Raw genomic sequence first — 16,210 nt, 5'->3', positions numbered from 1 at the left:
GTAAATGGACTGGTTGTTGCACAGCTGTTTCTACTCTACCTGAAGACTCAAAGTGCTTCTTTATATGACCTCATGACCTGCTCACTCCCATTTATGCAAGCACCTTTTTCAATGATGATGCAAGTCCTACCTATCTAACACTGACACAGTGTTCATACAGTGTCCAATGTAGTGTACAGCCATCTCATGGGACTCATGATTTGTCACTCACCACAGTGAAGCAGCACATTTAGCCAGCAGTGAGTGGGGAGTTATCACAGTCACTAAACATCTACGGGTGTTTTGTGTGTGTCAGGTGTCAGTGGAGTTTTCACCGTCTTCAGCCGTCCCAGGTGAAGAGACCAACATGCAGGTGACGGCCCTGCCACGTTCTCTGTGTGGTGTGAGCGCCATCGACAAGAGCGTTCTCATCAAGGAGCCTGGGAAGACTCTGGATGCAGATAAGGTAACTGCTGATATTAACACCAGTGAGATGGACACATCCCTTATTTCCAGAGCCCGTAGTGTCACAAGTTACCAACAGCTCACACCTTCGCTCTGGTACTGATAAGTACTCTTTGGGCAGGCGTACATTCAACTGTTTTAAACAGTTCAATGCTGAGTTTGTCTTAAAGCAAACTAGTATAAAAAATACAAGGTTACAAATGCATGTGTCTGTGATGGCAGTTTTGTAAGTGTGTCACCTGCTAGTCAGTGTCTACTTTATTGAAAAGACTTCAACTTTACATTAAAACTGCTCAAATACATTAGTGTTTGTTGATGTTAAACATATAGCAAAACCAGGAAAAAGTGAGACTTAAAGGAGGTAAAGGAGCTACAGAGACAGCTTCAAATGGAGAACACTTACTGTAGCCATATAAGTCACAAAGAACAAACAGTTTATAGAGAAATTGTACAACTTCTGTAAGTTGTTTTTTAAACAGATTTCTCAACTACAACATGTCACATCTGTGGAGGCTTACTGCTAACTTGATCATTTTTATTTATTCATTTTTTAAGAACCCTTCTTAGGTAATCTAGCATTTCAGTTGAACCTAATCGGTTCTAGTATTTACACCAGTACTTCATTTAAGAGTTTAACAAATATATGGACCAAATGGGACATTGATCATGATAGATCAGTCAAAACTTCATAGGACTAAAAATGTTTGGAGGTTTTGCTGAACTGTACTTTTCTTTTCAGATATTTGACTTGCTCCCACTCAAGAAATCCTCAGGTATCCCATATGAGGTTGAAGATGCTACAGAATGCCTTAATGTGAGACCAAAAAGATATGTTTTGCCGTACCCCAGTCAAGAGCAAAATGACGCCTATGCAGTTTTCCAGGTAAAATACATGTATACCTGTGAGTCAGTCAAACATAATGTAAATGCAATAGTTTTTATTGTTGCACCAGTTTTTGCTGATCTTTGTGTGCTGCTGAAATATCTAGAAAGTTGGACTGAAGATGGCAACAAACTTGCTTATTCGATTGCCTTCATGCCTCCAGTTCAAAGGAAAAGTCTACCATGATGGCCCTCGTGTCTACTATGGTGAATCATTTGCTTGTTTGCGTTGTGTTTTTGATACAAATTTTCTTTGTTTTTACCAAGAAGAAAACAGGTAATTATTTTCCCTGTTTTTTTAGATATGGCTCCAGAGGTTAGATATTTTTCTGATCGTGGTCTGGGATCTGCTGGGCATCTTCCTCCTGAAGCTGCGCCATTAGAGACAGTTCGCTCTTTCTTCCCTGAGACTTGGATTTGGGATCTGGTGGAAGTTGGGTAAGTATCTGCTGTGAAGAGATCTGATGCATGTCAAATAAAAAAACAAACAAACACTAAGTATATACGAGTACATTTAGAAACCTAGAGGGTATGTGAACTTTCTGCTGTCTCCTTTGCACACGTGAATAACATGAAAATAAAATAATTGTGAGTTTTTTCTTAAGCATGTTTAGTCATGTTTAAAGTGGTGCTTTGTTTTGGTGGGATATATTATTTCACTGTCATCAGTAACGTGGAGCTCTTTCACTTTGTCAAGGTTCAAGAATGTAACATATACAAGAAGTTCACACTGCAGGATGTTCTTAGGTCATAGTAACTTTACTATCATACAGGTCGCTTACACACATATGGACATGTTTGATTATGTTACAGAATATGTTTGTGTGTATCTGCTACTTCAGAGATGATGGAAAAAGGGGCGTGTCCCTGACTGTCCCAGACACCATCACCACCTGGGAGACGGAGGCTTTCTGTTTGTCCTCTCAGGGTTTTGGTTTGGCTCCTCGTAAAGAAATGAAAGTCTTCCAACCTTTCTTCCTTGAACTCACCATGCCCTACTCCATCATCCGGGGGGAGCACTTTGAACTGAAGGCGACTGTCTTTAACTACCTGACCAGCTGCATCATGGTAATGAATGATTAAAGAGTTTAAATACATTTCTGTTCATAGCCAAGGAAAACCATACTGAAAACATTACTGTCTAAGCAACAATTATATCATAGTTATTAAAATACAATAGAAAATATTTTTTTCTTTGGCAATATAACCATGCAGGATGCAGGCCGTTCTTGAACCAACCCTCCTCTAGCTTTCTTTGTGCGCTCATGCACCTTGTAGAACAGAGTTTAGTGTGAAAGCTGTAAGAAAACAGATGGAGGGAAACGATTAGGAAGGGAGTGATTAAAGTATCCAAGTCAAATGAAGGTCTACTTTGATCATGAGTTCATAACCTCAGACTTGTGCATTCGTTTAGATGCTTAAAAATGTGTTCACATTTGAACTCAGCTTTAAATGTAGCCATGAGATTGTTGAGCTAGTTTAAAATATAATGTCTGTGTTCCTCGTACAGGTTACTGTCACTCCTGGGCCGTCCTCAGATTACACCCTCACGCCTCTCTCTGGTGATCTATACACGTCCTGTTTGTGTGCCAACGAGCGCAAGACCCTCAGGTGGACCATGATCCCAACAGCCTTAGGTGAGAATCAGACTTTGGTCCTCCACACTGCCAGGAAACCGCTGTGTGGCAGACTGAGTACGACCCAAGTGCAAGACCCAGAAGGCAGGAAGTGACTTAAAAGCAGCTTTAAGAAAAAAGAATCCACATAAGATGGCTAAATAGAATAAATGGAGATTAAAACATTAAAGAGAAATTATAAAAACACTATGTGAGAAATACTGTTGTAATATAAGTTATCATAATAAAATGAGTGAATCTGAGACCCAATAAACTTTATTCATGGAATTTAGAATGCTGTATGTGCATTAGACAACAGTGAGTGTGCAGCGTAGAGCTAGGACATGTAGACAGTCAAATCCAGCTGCAAATCGAGGTAAACCAAGAATATAACCCCTGTGTTTGGAAGGCTAAACGTGGGGGTTGTAGGGAGTGGGGCAGAACTTCTATACCTCCAGTCTGAGGGTAGCAGCTGCCTCCATCCTCATGCTTTACTTAATGCAGCTGTCTTAGCCAATTATAAGTCATTTTGAAACCTTCCTTTCAATTCTCATCAGTTATTTACATTATGCATGCTTCCCTTGGACAGAATCATTAGAACAGACTGTTTGCAGTTGCATTGCCATGCAAATGATTTCTTCTTAATCTTAATTAGACCTTATGATTTGCAGTACTTTGGCCTCCAACAGGACTCAGCAGCAACCCTGACATCATTTTGGACTGTTTTTTTTTTTTCAGCTCATGTTTTTCATGCCTGATGCAGTAAAATTTCCAATTATAATTTATCTTACCTTCGATTTAGAACCAACATTAAATCTAGAGATCTAGATTTAGATCTAGTGTGATCACAGTTAACTGTCTCCTTTTGTCCCAACACATTTCCTTCTAGTTTCTACAAAATCTGTAAAATAACCTCAGTAACCTTTATTTTAATGGAGAGATAAAGAAGGTGACCTGTGCTGCTGTTTTTAGGGGCTGTGAATGTGACTGTGTCTGCTGAGGCCGTAGCGTCCCATGTGTCATGTGATAATGAGGTTGTGAGCGTGCCAGACAGAGGTCGCATCGACGTGGTCACCAAATCTCTCATAGTGAAGGTCAGTACCATAAATACAAGACCAGAAAAACATTTTTACTCATAAAATTTCAATTGTTCCTCATTTTAAAGATAATTTTGCACGTCCTCTTCCTCAGGCTGAGGGAACTGAGATGACAAAGACGTACAACTGGCTTCTTTGTCCAAAAGGTCAGTGTGATGTCCATCAGCAACACCAGTTAAATAATGTAAATAAACAAATGACCTAAATAAGCAGTGGAGTGCATTGTATAAATAAAATGTTAATTTTTTAAAGTAATAATGTTAATAAAAATGTGCCAAATTTTCATCTTTTACTTTCACAAAATGTAACGATATGTGCTGAAGATCAGGCCACCTGGTGACTTTGAACAGTGACTCTGTTGCAGTCGTGACTTCCTGATTGGACTTTTGTTGTGTCTGTACACAGGAAGCCCGCTGACAGAGGAAGCAGAGATACATCTGCCTGAGAATGTGATAGAAGGATCTGCCCGCACTTCTGTATCAGTCCTGGGTAAACCTCATGATTTCATCTCAATTTTGATTCAGCCAAATAAAAATATGGCAAGTTAAAGCTTTGTTAAAAAGGCAAATAGCAAATTACTAAAACAACAGAAAATAAGAGACATCATGTTCAAGTAAAAGTAAAAACCGTATTCAGCTTTTAAAAGATGATTTCATTTATTAAAAGAAAAAAGCGACCCACATCTTCCTGGCCTTATGTGAAAAATAAATGGACCCCAAAAATCAAAAGGCTGGTTGTGCCATTGTTTGCAGGAAGAACTGCAGTCTAGCTTTTGTCATAAGTGTTTTTTGAAACGCTGTGGAGGAGTTTTGGCCCAGTCACACCAGAGGGTTTTCCAGCGCAATCGTTCTGGTCATGCAGAATCATGTCAGTAGGATTTAAGTCCAGATTTTGACTCGGCCACGTTCTGGCGTTCTGGATCATTTTCCATCATAACCCTCTGGGGTCGACGGACGCGCCGGCGCGTCAAAATCACATGACCAATTTAAGACGACACAGCTACAAGATAGTGATGGGAATTCCGGCTCTTTTTGGAGAGCCGGCTCTTTCGGCTCGGCTCACTAAAAAGAGCCGGGTCTTTCAGCTCCCAACCGGCTCTTCAGGTTGTTTTGTTGCTTTAATTTATTTATTATCAACAACAACATAAAATTATGCATAAAAGAAATTACTAATGTAAAAAAAACCGCGGATTTATCTATATGTTTACATATAAATATATACGGTGGCCCCTAGAGACAAAGCACGTAAATTCCAAAACACGTACAAACTCAAAAACACATTCCTAGCGTTAACTGACCTTCCAAATCAGAGCTACCTAGATCACTTAAATTACACAATTGAAAACATATGTGTATTGTTTGTGTATTTATACACAAGCACTCATATATATATTCAAATAATTAAAAAAAAATGTTCATTTACCTGTTACTACCACACACCAAATCTGGTCATTGGTACTTCCTGGCTTATGTAGCCACTAGGTAACAAAAGCTCAAAACTGCGCCGAGCATCCTGGAGCACTTCTGGTGTGTTTTGTATGTGCTTCTGAGTTTTTACGTGTTTTGGAGTTTGTACGTGTTTTGTCTCTAGGGGCCACCATAAACATACTTTTATTTATTCACTCCACATAAAATGTAACAAATAAATCATATAATACAAAAAACTATTTACATTTCAACTTATAACTATTTAAATTTTCAGCTTTTTCCTTTTAAACAAATTTAAAGTGAAACAACACAAAACACTGCAAAACGCATGTCAGCCAATCAAAAAATGATATGGCAACATGTGGCACTTGGTTATTTAGGGAGAAGGGGAAGTTTTAGTAGGCGAGCGAAAGAAAGAGAGAGGGTGAGTTTTCATATGTGAGACATTAGTGACGTTTAGCATGTTTGGAGGCTGTAGTTAGTGTGTTGTGTAGTTATTGTTTTGTATTGTGTGTCAGTTAGACTGCTGAATGTCACATTTGCTCCAAAAAAGCCACCAAAGGCAGATCCCAGTTTAAACATTGTTCCCACACGGAAAACAGGACTGGTACCCATCCTGCTGTCAGACCTGCAGGTTTTAGGCCTGTGGTGTTCTCCTCTGTCTTATACTGAACACAAACTATTTTTTTGGACTGGCACAAATAATTTGTGTGCCTTCTTATTTGATGCAGAACACCTGATTGTTCTGTAAATAGATTTAAATGGTTATATTAAAAAAACGCCTGAGGCCTGGGCTGCATTTTTAGGCAAATAGTATCATATAACTTTACAAAACTTGTGCATAATTTTTAGAAATGTACAACTTTTATTTGCATTTCAAGTTATGAAAATAATTTGTTAAACATGTTTGTGGGTTTTATAGTAAAAAATATAACTTTTTTCTACTTTTTTCTGAATTTAGATCAGTTGTGCTAATATAGTATGCCAAAATGAAAAAAATCACTCAAATTTTAGATATTTGAAGTTGTGCTGAAAGTAACGATACCAAACAAGGCAAGATAAACAGTTTTTAAAGGTGAGATATAGAGGTAAAATCAAAAGTAGTCAAAAACGGCCAATTATACCCTGACCTCAGAGGGTTAATTGCCCAAGTTTGAGATTTAAGGCACAAACTGATAGCTGGACATTCTCCTGGTAGAGAGTTCTTCCCTCCAGGTCGTGGCGTGCTACTGAAACAGCAGAGGCATGATTTAACACTGGGCACCAGACTCCTCCGTCGCTAACCACCTGAACCCAATGCCCCACCCCTCCCCTGCAGCTGAGCCGCAGACACCCCTACGCCTCATAGCCCCAGAGCATCACACTGCTACCACCACTGTTAGTATGATGTGATGTTCTTTCTATGAAATAATGCGTCACTTTTAAGCCAAATGCAACAAAACTCAAAACTTTTTCTCTTCAGTCCATATAATATTCTCCCAAATATCTTGTGGAGCATGGAGATGTTTTTTGGCAAATGTGAGATAAGCTTTTGTGTTCTTTTTGGTCAGCAGTGGTTTTGTCCATGAATGCTGTTTTTGCCCCGTCTCCTTTGTATTGTTGAATCGTAAACTCTGACCTTTACAGAGGAAGGCAAGGCCTTCAGTTCTGGGTGTTCTTGGGATTCGTTTGACTTTTTCAGTGAGTCGTCGATGTGCTAATGGAGTAATTTCAGCCACATCTTTTCTAGTTTCCTCAGTTTGTGGATAATGGGTTCCAACATGGTGCACTGGCGCTCCAAACCTGTAGAAATTGTTTTTTTAACCCTGTCCAAACTTATAGATCTCAAGACCTCTCGCCTATTTTTGAATTTCTTTTGGTCATGGCAACGGCGTGTTTCTTTTAGCCTGCTTCCCTTTGTCAAACAGATCGTACTTGAGTGATTTCTTGATCCAGCAGGTCTGGCCTTAATCAGGTCTGGGTCTGGTTGGTGAAATGAAACTCAGTCTTCTCAGAAATATTTGGTTAATCACAGTCAATCTACGATTTTCAGTTTCAGGATGTTTTTTCGCTCAGCAAATGAAATCATCATTTAAAATTGCATATTGAAATTATTCAGGTTACCTTTGCCCAATAATACAAAGTTGTTTTACGCTAGTTTTGTTAGTTTTAGTGAATCAGTGTTTTTGATCAGGTGACATCCTCGGCCGGGCTCTGAAGAACCTGGATGGATTGCTGCAGATGCCGTATGGATGTGGGGAGCAGAACATGGCTCTCCTGGCCCCCAACATCTACATCCTCCACTACCTGAAAGGCACACAGCAGCTCACCACAGCCATCATGGAAAAAGCTACTAACTTCCTCACCAGTGGCAAGTTTTTATTGTTTCCTCTAAGAAGGAAATCATTTGAATCACTTCAACACACACGGTTCAAGAAACAAGCCGACATGAGGCAGAACATTAGCCACAGTTTTTGGTCAAATGTGTCATTTTCCTCATCTGTCAGCAAGAGTCGTAGAATTTCCCAAACCTTCATGTACACATGCAGATCCATAAACAAATGGAGTCCAATCATCACCATAGCAACAATGTCTCGATCATTGTGTCCCTGTTGTTACAGGATACCAAAGACAGCTCAACTACAAAAGTGCTGATGGTGCTTACACCACATTTGGAACAGGACCAGGAAACACTTGGTGAGAACATCACTGATCAAACATGTCATAAACCAGAGAGCATTAATAACATAAACATGTCTACCTCTAATACTTTAAATAATTCTCCATTTAATCCTTTGACTAAGATAACATTACCAATAACTTTTGCTTAATACTGTGTAATTTAGTAGGTAGGAAGGAGCATTAGAGCCACATAAAAAATGTTATTGATCATTATTAGAATAAAGTCAAATTTTAAAGATTAAAGTTGTAATTCTACTTAAAAAAGTCTAAATACTATTTCAATATTAAAGTCTTAATACTGTTTTGTGAAAAAAGTCAAATTCAAATCTAAGAAAACAGTTAAAATGATTACAGTTGTTGTTTCAAACGACTGCTATACCCTGTATAAAATGCCTTGAGTAGATGTAGTGAAATAAATCAGTCGTCTTGTGATACAGCATAGATCCTCTTTATTCCACGAGCGTGTAACCATCGGTATCCTTGCATCTGTGCATTAGCAGCAATTTCCTTTTATACAAATCTAACCACATGCAGATTTCTGCACCACTTTCTGCTTTTCAGTGTACTTATACTTACTGCCACACGGTTTTTATTTGCTACAAGTGACATCAGTTCCTCCCTTGTCACTAAAACTGAGTCTGAAGTACGATTTCACTAATTCAGAGGGTAAAGCAACCGTGGCAGTTTGTCCTGAAATAACTCGCCCACATTTTGGCTTTTTTCTCAAAATACATTTTCAAATTTAATCTTGAAATTTCAACTTTATTTTCAAAATGATCAGTATTTCTTTCTCTTAATGTGACCTCACAGCCAAACATTTCCATCGTTGTAAGACGTGTAAGTGTTGTTTTCTTTTTGTCAGGCTGACTGCGTTTGTGGTAAGAAGTTTTGCCAAAGCTCAGTCTTTCATCTTTATTGATCCCAGAAAGATCGAAGAGTCTAAGTCCTGGTTGCAACATAAACAACAAGAAAATGGCTGTTTTGAAAAGTCTGGGAAACTCTTCAACAATGGAATGAAGGTAACCTGCAGTTCTTTGCTGTTAGACTGTGGAAACAGCCTCCAGTGTGGACGCACTTTAACAAACTTTATCAATAATGTCATGCATACATGGAAAACACTGTATTAAATACTGTAATAGCTCACACCAGTACATTCTATTATTTTATTTAAGAAATAATTCCCATACATCTTGCTCCATTCACACCAGCACTGCCTTCTATGTAGCATTATAATAATAATAATAATAATAATACATTTTATTTATAGGCGCCTTTCAGACCCTCAAGGTCACCTTACAGTAGCACATAAACAATACCATAAAAAACATTAAAAAAGATGTATATATAGCAAACATGGTAAATAAAATTTAGACATAAACAATCATAAAAGCAAATATAAAAACTGAGCAAGGTAAAAATGGCCTAAGACAGATCAGGTGTATGCAATTCTGAACAGATGGGTTTTGAGTAGTGATTTAAAAGAGGTGAGACAGTGTGTGGTCCGTAGAGCAAGTGGAAGTGCATTCCAAAGTCTCGGGGCAGAACAACTAAAGGCTCTGAGTCCCATGGTAGTCAGGCGAGCAGGTGGAACAGACAGAAGGGAAGCTGAAGAAGAGCAGAGTGTACGAAGGGGTGAGTATGTATGGAGAAGATCGGATAGATATGGAGGGGCGAGGTTATGAAGCGCTTTGAAAGTGAGAAGCAAGATCTTGAAATTGACACGGAGGTGAATTGGGAGCCAATGGAGCTGTTTAAGAACAGGTGTTATATGTTCAGTGGATCTGGTTCTGGAAATAATACGAGCAGCTGTATTTTGAACCAACTGCAGTTTATGGAGGGATTTATGAGGTAGACCATAGAGAAGAGAGTTACAGTAATCCAGACGAGATGTGACAAGAGCATTGACAAGTATGGCGGTACTGTGTGGTGTGAGTGAGGGACGAAGACGGTTAATATTACGGAGATGAAAGTAGGAAGACCGAGTGATATTATTTATATGTGCTGTGAAGGACAGAGTGCTATCGAGAATGACACCAAGACTCTTAACCTGGGGGGAGGATGTGACAACAGAGTTATCAATGGATAACGAAAGACTGGTTGGAACTGTAGTCAGTTTTGATCTGGTGCCTATTAAAATGAATTCTGTTTTATTGCCATTAAGTTTAAGAAAGTTGTGCGTAAACCAGACCTTGATTTCACTTAAACAGTCAGAAATGGATGTAGGTGGGAGAGTAGCTGTGGGTTTGGAGGATAGGTAGAGCTGGGTGTCATCTGCGTAGCAGTGAAACTGGATGTTATGCTTCCTAAAAATATTACCTAGGGGTAGGAGATAGATGATAAAAAGTAAAGGACCCAGGACAGAGCCTTGGGGTACACCGGAATTAACTGGAGTAGATACTGATCTGTGAGGGAGTAATTGAACAAACTGTGAGCGGCCAGAGAGATAAGAAGTAAACCAGGCGAGTACTGTACCATTGATGCCAATAGATGCTAATCTGTGAAGGAGGATGCGGTGGGAGATAGTATCGAAAGCTGCTGTAAGGTCAAGGAGAATGAGGATGGATATAAGTCCAGAATCAGCTGCAAGCAGAAGATCATTGGTGATTTTTACTTTTCAAGAATTTTTGCTAGGAAAGGGAGATTTGAAATTGGCCTGAAATTATTTAGATTGGAGGGATGTGAACCATTCTTTTTCAGTATTGGAGTTATTATTGCAGTTTTAAGAGAAGAAGGAACAGAACCAGATATAAGAGAGGAGTGTACGATATTAGCAATCAGTGGGGCAAGAGACGGGAATGAGAGTTTAACAAGATTTGTCGGCAGTGGATCAAGTTTACATGATGATGACTTTAAGTTAGTAATTATGGAAGATAGCTGAGTTATTGTGGGAATTTCAAAAATAGATAGAGAGGATGACAGCTGAGAAGGGCAGAAAATGCAGATAGAACAATTGACCATTTCACAGGACGAAGGCAATTGTTGATGGAGATTCTCAATCTTGGTGTAAAAAAAAGTCCATAAATTTGTTGCAAACTGCGGCAGAGTGTGTATGTATGGCAAAGGTATCTGGGGGTTTAACAATATTATGCAATGTAGAAAACAAAGTGCGAGTGTTTCCTTCAGCAGATTCAATAACAGAGGTGTAGTAAGCAGATTTAGCATGATGAATAGCTTCTTTATAGTGTTGTATATGGCTGAGATACATGTCCTTGTGAATAGTAAGTCCTGTTTTCCTGGAGAGACGTTCTAGGCGGCGTCCAATAGCTTTAAGTTGGCGAAATTCAGATGAATACCATGGCGCAGAGCGAGAGAAAGAAACGGTTCGAGTTTTTTGGGGAGCCAAGGTATCTAAGAGGTTGATAAGTTCATTGTTATAGTGAGATACCAGGTCGTCTATGGAAGCTGAGGCATCAATGGTTGGTAAGTTATTAATGCCATGGGAAAGAGCTGATAGATCAATGCCCCTAATATTTCTAAAAGTAATTGAGCGGTTTTGTTTATTTTTGTATAGTGGGAGACTAGCATTGAATAAAACTAATTTATGGTCTGAAAAAGGCATGTCCAATACAGCACAATTTTTAGGGGTGACACCGATACAGCAAACAAGATCCAAAATGTGTCCTTTGGAGTGTGTGGGAATGTCCATATATTGGTGTAAGCCAAAATTGTCCAGACAAGATATAAAATCTCTTGTGGCTGAATTTGATGTGTTGTCCATGTGGATGTTAAAATCGCCCAGCAGTAGTATATTTGGAGATAAGAGTAGGGTTTCAGCGAGAAAGTTAGAAAAATCAGTTAAAAAGTCAGAGTTGATTTTAGGTGGTCGGTACACAGCAACTAATACTGTGGGGGTTGGTCCATTAATTTGAATCAGCATGGATTCAAACGAGGAGTAGGCAGGAGCAGAAAGAGAGGTTACCTTGTACTTGCTGTTGTACAGGATCGCAAGGCCACCCCCACGTCCCGACACACGGGGCTGGCAGGTGTAAACAAATCCAGGCGGAGTAGTCAGGTTGAGATCGGCGTGTGCATTCACACATATTTATACAAAATACAAAGTATGCACTAGAGACCAACTTGGGATCAGTATCTTGCCCACAAATATTTGGCATGCAGGCTGGAGCAGCTGGGAATCAAACCATCAGCCTTCTGATTAGTAGATGACTACACAAACTGTTTATAAGTTTGGGGAAACCCGAGGTGAAGAAACATCCATCTCACTGGAAATACAATATCCAGATGAACAAAATCAACTTCCTGTTCATCTCTTTAGCTGGATGTTTGAACATGCATCAGGACATTCATGATACTAAAACCACATGCAGCTAAAAATCATTTTCATGACTTCATATCCCTGAATGTTGGTGCACTGATGATAAGTGTCTATGATGTCTTCTGCTGACAGGGTGGTGTATCTGATGAAGTGACTCTCAGTGCGTACGTTACTGCTGCCTTCTTGGAAATGAATACATCCCAACATGTGAGTAGACTCAAAGAATATCAAGATATTTAAACAAGAAATGAGTACAGAGTAAGTAAGTAAAATTTATTTATTAAGCGCTTTTCACAGACAGACAGTCACAAAGCGCTGTACACAAATATTAAAATAAAGTTTTTTAAAAGAATCCACAGAGTCAAGCAAACGTAATTGTAGTGGTAAACTATTCCACAGCCTTGGTGCAACAGACTGAAAGGCTCTGTCCCTTTTTGTCTTCAGTCGTGTGCGGGTAAGAACTAAGAGACTGAGTCTGTGAGCGGAGATGACGAGCAGCAGTGTATTTTATAATAAGCTTGGATAAATAATCTGGAGCCTGGCCATTTAGTGCTCTGTATGTTAAAACAAGAATCCTATCCAGCTGATGAGGCTTAAAGGACATATGGAGCTGAATGTCATCAGCATAAAAATGATAAGACAGGTCGCTAAAAGATTGAATGATACCAGCTAAAGGAAGCATATAAAAAGAAAATAGTAATGGACCTAAAACTGAACCTTGTGGGACCCCACAGGTCAGGGCGGCAATGTCAAAGGTGAACCTGTCAGTCCTAACAGAAAAGGTCCTGTCTGACAAATAGAAACAAAACCAGTCTACGGCAGAGCCAGATATACCAGCAAAACCCTTGAGCCTGTTAAGTAGAATTTTGTGGTCGATGATGTCAAAGGCTGCACTAAGATCAAGCAGAATGATCACAGAATAATTCCCTGCATCAGATGCCATTAATAGATCATTATAGACTCTTAGGAGAGCGGTCTCTGTAGAGTGCTGCTTTTGAAAGCCAGAATGAAAAGGGTCAAGAATGTGTAATTTATATAATAGAGACCTGAACTGATTTTCAACAATTTTTTCAAGTAATTTACTTAAAAATGGCAATTTTGAAATAGGTCAGTAATTACTAGTAGAGCTAGGATCAAGATTCTGTTTTTTTTTTTTTTTAACAGAGGAGTTACCTCAGCATGTTTAAAATAAGATGGAACACAGCCTTGCCTCAGTGAACTATTACTGATGGATAGTAAAGTGGGACCAATGCTGATGATAGACCCGGACAGGACAGAGGGAGGTAATATATCTACAGAGCATGATGAGGATTTCATTTTACCTAAAACTAGAATTAAGTCATTAAGTGTGATTGGAGAAAGGAGGAGATAGAAGCCACTGACATCAAGACAAGAAAGCTCCTTACCATGCATGGAGGGTTTCACCCCAAGTCCAGCACCCTGAGGCTGTACGCTAAGCGGAAGGAAGGGGGCCAGGGACTGGTGAGTGTCAGCACCACAGTCCAGGATGAGACAAGAAACATCCACGAATACATCGCAAAGATGGCCCCAACTGACAGCGTGCTCAGTGAATACCTCAGGCAGCAGAAACCCAAGAAAGAGGAGGGAGACGAGGAACCATCATGGAAGGACAGGCCCCTGCACGGTATGTACCACCGGCAGATAGAGGAGGTGGCTGATATACAGAAATCCTACCAGTGGCTGGACAAAGCTGGACTGAAAGACAGCACGGAGGCACTAATCATGGCAGCACAGGAACAAGCACTGAGCACAAAATCCATAGAGGCTGGGGTCTATCACACCAGGCAAGACCCCAGGTGCAGGCTGTGTAAAGATGCCCCTGAGACAATCCAGCACATAACAGCAGGGTGCAAGATGCTAGCAGGCAAGGCATACATGGAACGCCATAACCAAGTGGCCGGCATAGTGTACAGGAACATCTAACCTGGAAGTCCCGAGGTCAAAATGGGAGATGCCCCCTAGAGTGGTGGAGAATGACCGAGCTAAGATCCTGTGGGACTTCCAGATGCAGACGGACAAAATGGTGGTGGCTAACCAACCGGACATAGTGGTGGTAGACAAACAGGAGAAGACGGCTGAAGTGATCGATGTAGCGGTTCGGAATGACAGCAATATCAGGAAGAAGGAACACGAGAAGCTGGAGAAATACCAAGGGCTCAGAGAAGAGCTCGAGAGGATGTGGAGGGTGAAGGTAACGGTGGTCCCCGTGGTAATCGGAGCACTAGGTGCGGTGACTCCCAAGCTAGGCGAGTGGCTCCAGCAGATCCCGGGAACAACATCGGAGATCTCTGTCCAGAAGAGCGCAGTCCTGGGAACAGCTAAGATACTGCGCAGGACCCTCAAGCTCCCAGGCCTCTGGTAGAGGACCCGAGCTTGAAGGATAAACCGCCCGCAGGGGCAAGATGGGTGTTATATGTATATATATATATATGTACACTACTGTGGACCTTTGTCCATTAAAGTTCTTTGTTGTGATCTTTTAAAGGATCCTGTGATGAACAAGAGCCTGGCTTGTCTCAAGGAGTCTCTCAGTGACCTGAGCAACACCTACACTACAGCTCTGCTGGCCTATGTGTTCACTCTGGCAGGAGACGTGGAGACCCGAGCTCACCTTCTGGAGCACTTAGACACAGTTGCAGTGAGGGAAGGTGAGTCATCCTTTAGCAGGACATCATTCAGGCTTTATTAGCATCACTGTGACTGTTATTGTGTGTGTTTGTAGGAGGTTTCCTCTACTGGTCTCAGACAGCAGCAGAAACATCAGCCTCCCTGTCAGTGGAGATCAGTTCTTATGTGCTGTTGGCCAAACTCAGCGCCTCCCCGACTGCTGAGGATCTGGGATATGTCTCTGGTATTATCAGGTGGCTGACTGGGCAGCAGAACTATTACGGAGGCTTCTCCTCCACTCAGGTACGACACCACCCGAACAGCATGAAGCTCATCTTTGAGTTAATATACAGTCTTAGACAAAATCAGGGACAGAAGAAATAATACTGAAGCTTTCATTTTTCTATCAGATATGTAAAACAGATTTGTTTTAGCCAGGCAGGGATGTTTTTATTCTTTAGTTAGAATATGACATTTAAGTTTTGTCTAAAAATTCATTGTTTTAACAGAATAGCAATGTTACCTCAGACTTCTGTACACTAACTACACGTAACAGCCTGTAAATAACAGATCACCTGCAAGTTTAGACCTGTAATTTCTATACTTTGATGATTCTCAGTTAAAGATATTTTAACCTGTTTAATGTTTATTTAACCAGGAAGTGAAAATTTGAAAACTTGAGATTAAGGATCTCTTTTGTGAGAGGGTTTCAAAGTGACACGGGCAGTTTTAACTTAATGTCTATTCCACTTAAGCCCATGAAATATGGAGACATATGTTGTGTGTGTTAACCACAATGAATCCATCCTGTAGGACACGGTGGTGGCTCTTCAGGCTCTGGCTCTCTACTCCACTCTGGTGTTCAGTCCTGAAGGTTGGAGCACAGTGACAGTTCAGGCTCCCAGCAGTCAGCTGACATTTGATGTAACTCAGAGCAACAAACTGCTCTACCAGGAGGAGGCGCTGCAGGACGTGTCAGGAAAATACAGCCTGGAGGTGAAGGGCACTGCATGTGCTTCAGTGCAGGTCAGTGACAGCATCATGTGACAAGCTCCTGGTTGATGTCAGAGAAAGGCTTTCTTCTTTTTCTTTTTACTCATAAAACTTTAGAGAGCATTAGCATTTCCACATGTAATAAAGCTCATCTTGCACATTATTTTCATACACAATAAAGACATCAGA

General features: G+C 40.4%; 1 protein-coding gene across 1 annotated transcript in view; it reads left to right on the top strand.

The window, feature by feature from the left end:
- Positions 1 to 16,210, top strand: part of LOC106097181 (alpha-2-macroglobulin-like) — a 38,501-nt gene that overhangs the window by 19,856 nt on the left and 2,435 nt on the right. The window contains exons 16-31 of the mRNA XM_025904893.1: positions 296 to 445; positions 1,184 to 1,327; positions 1,434 to 1,533; positions 1,629 to 1,764; positions 2,169 to 2,394; positions 2,837 to 2,963; positions 3,915 to 4,036; positions 4,134 to 4,185; positions 4,445 to 4,528; positions 7,640 to 7,816; positions 8,067 to 8,142; positions 8,990 to 9,146; positions 12,533 to 12,607; positions 14,907 to 15,069; positions 15,144 to 15,331; positions 15,842 to 16,054. Of these exons, the coding sequence (XP_025760678.1) occupies positions 296 to 445; positions 1,184 to 1,327; positions 1,434 to 1,533; positions 1,629 to 1,764; positions 2,169 to 2,394; positions 2,837 to 2,963; positions 3,915 to 4,036; positions 4,134 to 4,185; positions 4,445 to 4,528; positions 7,640 to 7,816; positions 8,067 to 8,142; positions 8,990 to 9,146; positions 12,533 to 12,607; positions 14,907 to 15,069; positions 15,144 to 15,331; positions 15,842 to 16,054 (2,190 nt within the window). The remainder of the gene's footprint in view (positions 1 to 295; positions 446 to 1,183; positions 1,328 to 1,433; positions 1,534 to 1,628; positions 1,765 to 2,168; positions 2,395 to 2,836; positions 2,964 to 3,914; positions 4,037 to 4,133; positions 4,186 to 4,444; positions 4,529 to 7,639; positions 7,817 to 8,066; positions 8,143 to 8,989; positions 9,147 to 12,532; positions 12,608 to 14,906; positions 15,070 to 15,143; positions 15,332 to 15,841; positions 16,055 to 16,210) is intronic.

This window comes from Oreochromis niloticus, unplaced genomic scaffold (genome assembly GCF_001858045.2).
Source record: "Oreochromis niloticus isolate F11D_XX unplaced genomic scaffold, O_niloticus_UMD_NMBU tig00007510_pilon, whole genome shotgun sequence".
Lineage (NCBI taxonomy): Eukaryota > Metazoa > Chordata > Actinopteri > Cichliformes > Cichlidae > Oreochromis > Oreochromis niloticus.
This window is presented reverse-complemented; position numbering and strand designations above follow the sequence as displayed.